General features: G+C 28.2%; 1 protein-coding gene across 1 annotated transcript in view; it reads right to left on the minus strand.

Moving 5' to 3' along the window:
- LOC117916317 (glucan endo-1,3-beta-glucosidase-like) overlaps positions 1-1,069 on the minus strand; it is a 1,229-nt gene extending 160 nt beyond the window's left edge. The window contains exons 1-2 of the mRNA XM_034832272.1: positions 934-1,069; positions 4-317 (exon numbers count right to left, since the gene is read on the minus strand). Coding sequence (XP_034688163.1) covers positions 4-317; positions 934-1,009 — 390 coding nt within the window. The 5' untranslated portion in view covers positions 1,010-1,069. The remainder of the gene's footprint in view (positions 1-3; positions 318-933) is intronic.
- Positions 1,070-6,379: the final 5,310 nt, after the last annotated feature.

The raw sequence follows: 6,379 nt of genomic DNA on the forward strand, positions 1-6,379 counted from the left end.
AGCATTTGAGCCGGTGGGTAAAACTTCATTCCCAACAGCGATGTAGCGGAAATTCACATCTGATGCGTAGTTTACTACGTTGTTTTGCACCCAGGTAGATGCAGCTGAAGCGTCGGAGGCAAGGGATTGAAGGCTGGTGTTGGGGACGTCGAGGATGAGTTCTATGCCGGATCCTTTAAGCGCTTGGAGAGTATCTGAATTTGGATCATAGATTCGCATGCTTCCAATGCCATTGCTTTTGTAGAGATTTATAACTTGTGATGCGCTAGGCAAGTTGTTGCCATTCGTTCCATAACAAACTCCTATGGATTGTGCTCCTGCATTAGATTCACCAAAATATGATAAGCTCAGGGAAGAAAGGAAGAAAATAAATAGTATAACATACACAGTTTCATGCTCACGGCCTAGCTAACTTCTCGGGGAAAGAAAAGTCTTCTAAGGGGGATCAATTTTCATGTATCGATATTTTTTCAATTGTGTAAATATTATTTATTCTGAATCCAAGTTCTCACAAAGTTAAGAGGAGTTGATTTATATATAATAACGTCAACTTTTTTTCCAAATTGATGCAAAATATCACAATCAATCATATATAAACATAACATCTTTGTAGTGTTTTACAAGATTGTAGAACTATATAAATAGATAACTTACCCTTGTAGGGACAAACAAATTCTCACATCAAAATTAAAGATTAATTCTAATACTATTTATGATAACTCAGTTTTCAATCATATAAATATTATTAATTCTAAACATAAGACATTATCACAACTTTAAAACATATTTACAAATCAATTAAAAAAAACTCATATATATAACGTTAAAAACTTTTTTCTCATCCACGTAGATATTACGTTTCAAGAGGCTTAATGCTAATAACAATAATATATATATATATATATATGGAGGGGGAGTGAGTGAGAAAGAGACCTATTGTGAGGGTAGACATGATGACAAACCCAAGAAGCAGCACTACAACAAGAGGCTTGTTCCTTGTTAATGCCATATTGGAGAAGATTAGAAGGAAGATAAAAGCACGACAGTTTTGATTAATCTATGGAGGGCTGGCCAAGTTCTCAAAACTCTACGACCCACCACCCTCTTTTTGTGGCCTTATATAGCAATTGGATGACCATGACAGGCTGCCTAAAAACTTCCCCCCCAATCAATAGTCCACAGATTGAACATTCCCCGAAAAGGCTAGGGCTACACCCATAACAAATTCTGTCAGTTAGTCATCAAGATAAACTTAAAACCAACACAACATGCCAAACTTAAGCTTTGGGAATCAAGTTCAAACCAAACTACCAGATGATAGGGCCCCAAAAACAATTAACAACCTCTAGATAGCCCACCTCACGCGGCATAATTGGCGACTAATTTGCAGAACGAGAGAGACATTATTAACGTTTATAGGAGAAGATTTGGAGCCTTCACATCACATGAAGAAAAAATGTTATACGTAACTCTACAAGTCCCCCCAAAATTTGGTAATGTTAAGACAATGAAGGGAAGACTCTAGGTAAGCCTTAGGGGTGAGATTTTTCCGCGTATAGACTTTGACAAAGCTCATTTCACAACAAATTAAGGGAGAGAATAAAAACAAAGTCTGGTTATATGGGACATTTTAAGTCTCCATCTTAATAGTAAGACGACTAAATATATATATATAATATAAGTAGGGGAACTCACAAGAACACATCACAAATATCGTGTCTTTTTTTCAATGGTGCAATGAATTAGGAGAAAGATATATGATCACATGTTTTAATTAGTTAATTTATGTTGTATTTTAATTTATCACCTTAGGTGATGCCATCAGCCTGCACAAATTCAAATTTTCTTACAATTCCGAGGAATATTTTAGTGATTTTTTTATAGACTTGGAAATATTAGTTAGATAAATAGACATTTTGGAGAAGGATTGCTACTCTACTTCCAATGGTTATACATCAAGTGGAGGCTTAAAATGTATGGAAAAGTGGGTTTTAACTCACTAATACGAAAATATACGAAAAAAAGAATCTCAAATTTTTAAAAGCAGTATTATCTTCATCTATTTAAAAATAATTTGAAATACATGCGATTTTTAATGATCATCTAATTATTCCCTAAAATGTCTCTTTTACTTGTCATGTCATCAACATCAATTGACAACGAAACTTCTTCGTATAAATGTTTCCCTTATTTTTAAATCTATTATTATTATTTGAGATTTTTTTTCTTCCAAAAACAAACAACTCTTAGGAAAAGAAGAGATTTTTCTTTTTTCTCCATGAACAAATATCTATAACAAAAGTGAGGTAGATTGAAGAACATGGACATTAGAAGTGGTGAAAAAAAAAATCTCAAATAAAATAGTAATAATAATAATAATAAATCTAAAAGGAGGGGAAATATTTACATTGGAAGAGTCTAATTTTCAATTAATATTAATAACATGGTAAGTAAAATGACCATTTTAGAGAATAATTAGATAACTCATTAAAAAATATATGCATTTTAAATTATTTTTAAATAGATGAAAAAAATATTAATTTTAAATTTTAAACGTTCCTTTTCTATACATTCTTATATTAGTGAATCAATTCGCTTGCTTTATTAATTACGGAGAATGTGCATTTGGGTGGAGACCAATCTTGAAAAGTAAGTACAATTTTGAAGATTTTCTCTTAAGGATTTAAATAATTTATGTTTAGTTTCACGGATGATGTCCAGCTAGAAAAGGAGGAGGACACAGAAGAGAAGAAAGATGAGTAAAATGCTTCCAAAACAGAGCCAAGAAGTACTACTACCCTATGATGTGGGTTTTTCTTTTTTGGGCTTGGGTTCGGGCTTCTCTATATAAGATGGGCTTGGGTTGGGCCAGATGGGCAGATATTTGGGAACAATTTGAATGATACATGAGATGTGCTTGAAGTCAATGTCATGGGAAGATAGTAAATTAGGGCTTGTTTGGGAACTACTTTTTAGAATAATTTTCTGTTTTTCAAAATAAAAAACATAGAAAAAACGTTTGACAATTAAAAACTATTTTCTATTTTCTCTTCTTAAAAATAGAAAATAAAATATTTTCGGAAAATGTTTTTACTTATTTTTTTAGAATTGTTTTGAAAAATAATTATACAACATGTAGAATGATTAAAAATAAAACATTAGATATAAAATTATTTTTAAAACATATTTTAAAATATTAAAAACATGTTAAAAACATTTTAGGTTTCCAAACAGACTTTTATTCTATAAAATCTAGATAATGGTTTTCCAAAAATATTCTCAAAAACTATTTTTTAAAATTATTTTCAAAAATAGTTATGAAACAAACCCTTAACCTTTGATACTATGCTTTATATCCAAGTTGTTGGGGGAATGCAGGAAAGGAATTAATGGATCCTTGGTTGTTAGAGATGTACAGATTAATTAAGAGAATTTATAGAAACATATATATTTTAAATTATTTAATCTTTAGATAAAAGAGTTAAATAAGTAAAATTTGTTATTATTTTGAGGAATATTTTATTGATTTTTTTATAGAATTGGAAATATTAGATAAATAGATTGGAATAACAAGCATTTCGAGAAAGATTGTTACTTTAATTACAATGGTTTTGCATGCATGCATAATTAGTTAAATTTAATTTTCAAGGTTTGTGTGATTACATAGTTGTCTACTCTATGACTCCTAACAAAATTCACAAATTTCATACTTTAGGGGTAAAAAAGATTTGTAAATTTTCTCCTAACCTTCTCCTTGTACATGAAACTTTTGCGAGGTATTTCTTTTTTATCATATTTAATAAAATAATTTAAATTAGGTTTGTGCGAAAAGGAGTCAAGCCTCTATTGACTTTATTTCACCATCAATGTTGGCTTTATGTTGATGGTGAGGATTAGTATCATTAATTAAGGTGTCCACATAGGTATAAGATATGTTGGTAGCATCTAGTTGATGTTCCAAAGTTGTTAATATAGGTTACCATTAATGTCTCATTGTTGATGTAGGCCTTCTTATTACTGTCAATATATTTATATTTTGACCCAATTTTCTGAGTCAAATAAAATTATATGGACTACTATTTTTTCATCAGGTGCAAAAAAAATAAGGGCCCCTTTGATCATATTTTTTTTAAATTGTTTTCAAGATGGAGAAAAAAAAATGGTTTTTTACTTTTGTTTTTTTAAAACAAAAGTTTTTGGTCAATTGTTTTTTAAAAATCGTTTTTTAAAAATAAGACACAAAAAACTTGTTTTTTTTTAAAAGAAAATTTTTATTTTTATTTTATAAAATTTTTAAAATTTAATGTATATTAATATAAAATCACATTCAAGTTAAATCTCATTGAAAATAAATAAATAAATTTTTAATTATATATAAATTAAAGAAAGATAATTGTCTTAATTATTAAACAATTTTTTATTCTAAAGAAACAAAATTACTATAAAACAAAAATACTTTTAATATTCATTTTTTAAGAGGAGTTAAATAAGTAGTTGGATTGATTTGTTTATAGGAAAAAAAAATATTAAATTAAAAGTGCCTAATAAATATAATTGCAAACAAAGTACTTCAAGTCAATTATGATAGTTGAACAATTTTCATATATCTTGTATTTGCTATTAGAGAAAGTTAATGTTATTCTTAATTTACATATTGGTATTTATATATTTATTATATATTAGTTTGAATTAAAATAGAATATAGAATTTGAATTAGAGTAGAAGTTTACTTTTAATGTGAATTACAGTAGGAGATAGAATTTGAATTATAGTAGAACTCAAATGTATGTGTATATAAATATCCATTATTGTCGATGAGAATAGTATGTCATATTTTCTTTCTCTATATGGTATCAGAGCCTTCGACTTAGGTTCTGCATCAATCTCTCCTTCTCCATGGTCTTCAATATAATATCCTGGTTTCAATGTCTCTTTCTTTACTATCTCTAATGCAACATCTTGATTTCAATACCTCTTTACATCCAAGAGCTCCAAGTTTTCTTGATTCAAACCTACCAGAATTTTCTTCTCATTTGCTTTCTACTAGTATTAGTTCCCCTAATTTAATATATATTTCTTTATTAACTTCAACTCTACCTATCTCTCTTTCTCTAAAAGCTTCCTCAAAGATTTGATTGTTTTCTTACATTTTTTGGGAAAACAAATATGCTCATGTTTTGTTACCTCTACTTGAAATATGCCTTATACTTTACCTTCTTCTTTACCTCCTATATCATCTACTATATTAGCTTAAAAAACATTGTTTAGTTTGATGTCGAATAAGGCTCATAATAATATTCCTTGGAACAAACTTTCCTTTTACAAGTTCCTCAAAGTTTTTGGAAATTTGGCTTAGAAAGATCTCACTACTCTTGCCTAATTTTTCAGTCATCAAGTCGAATCCCCTTATCGCCTAGATCTAGGAAAACCGTACTTCACAGAAACAGGGAGATTGACCCTCATGGTAACAAGGAGATCACTCTCCACATAAACAAGGAGATCGCCCTCCATGGAATTCGAATACATCACAATCTATTTTCTTTTTTTCTTTCAAGATCAAGATTGGAATCTCTTGGAGCTCCATCATAGGGGGCATATCAAAGAAAGTTAGTGTTATTCTTAATTTATATATTGATATTTATCTATTTATTATATATTAGTTTAAATTAGAATAAAATATAAAATTTGAATTATATTAGAAGTTTACGATTAAGTGTGAATTATAATAAAAGATATAATTTAAATTATACTAGAACTCAAATGTATTTGTATATAAATATTCATCATCATCAATAAGAATAATATGTCATATTTTCTTTCTCTATATTTGCTTCATATATTAACATGATTATTTAATTACCAATATTTACACACCATTAATATAAATATTTTACATTTGCTATGAAATACAACAAGTTGCCATAATTATTTCTGCTTCATATGATAAATTCATTGTATAACTTGTTTATGTTCACTTAAGAATGAAATTATGAAGACTACAACAAATTATAACTATTAATGAGTATCTATTTGATTTGTAAAATGACATCATTTTTAAAATTGGAAACGGACTTTCAACACATTAAAACAATATTCAATTATATTTCTAAGTGAAGAAGGTCTATAATCAAACAATTCTTTATAAGTCTTTTGAAAAACTTTACTTTAATAATCTTGCAAATAATACCTTCGATATTTTTGGTATGATAAAATATAATTATATTCCAATTTAATCTAACATTAAAAATCAATTATTGATATGAAATATATTATATCCTATTCAAATATAATATTCAAAACCAATTATTGATAAAAGATATATTCTGTGATATATCTCGATATTTAGGAAAAAGTGAGTTTTCATACCCTTGTAAGAAAA

This window comes from Vitis riparia, chromosome 6 (genome assembly GCF_004353265.1).
Source record: "Vitis riparia cultivar Riparia Gloire de Montpellier isolate 1030 chromosome 6, EGFV_Vit.rip_1.0, whole genome shotgun sequence".
Lineage (NCBI taxonomy): Eukaryota > Viridiplantae > Streptophyta > Magnoliopsida > Vitales > Vitaceae > Vitis > Vitis riparia.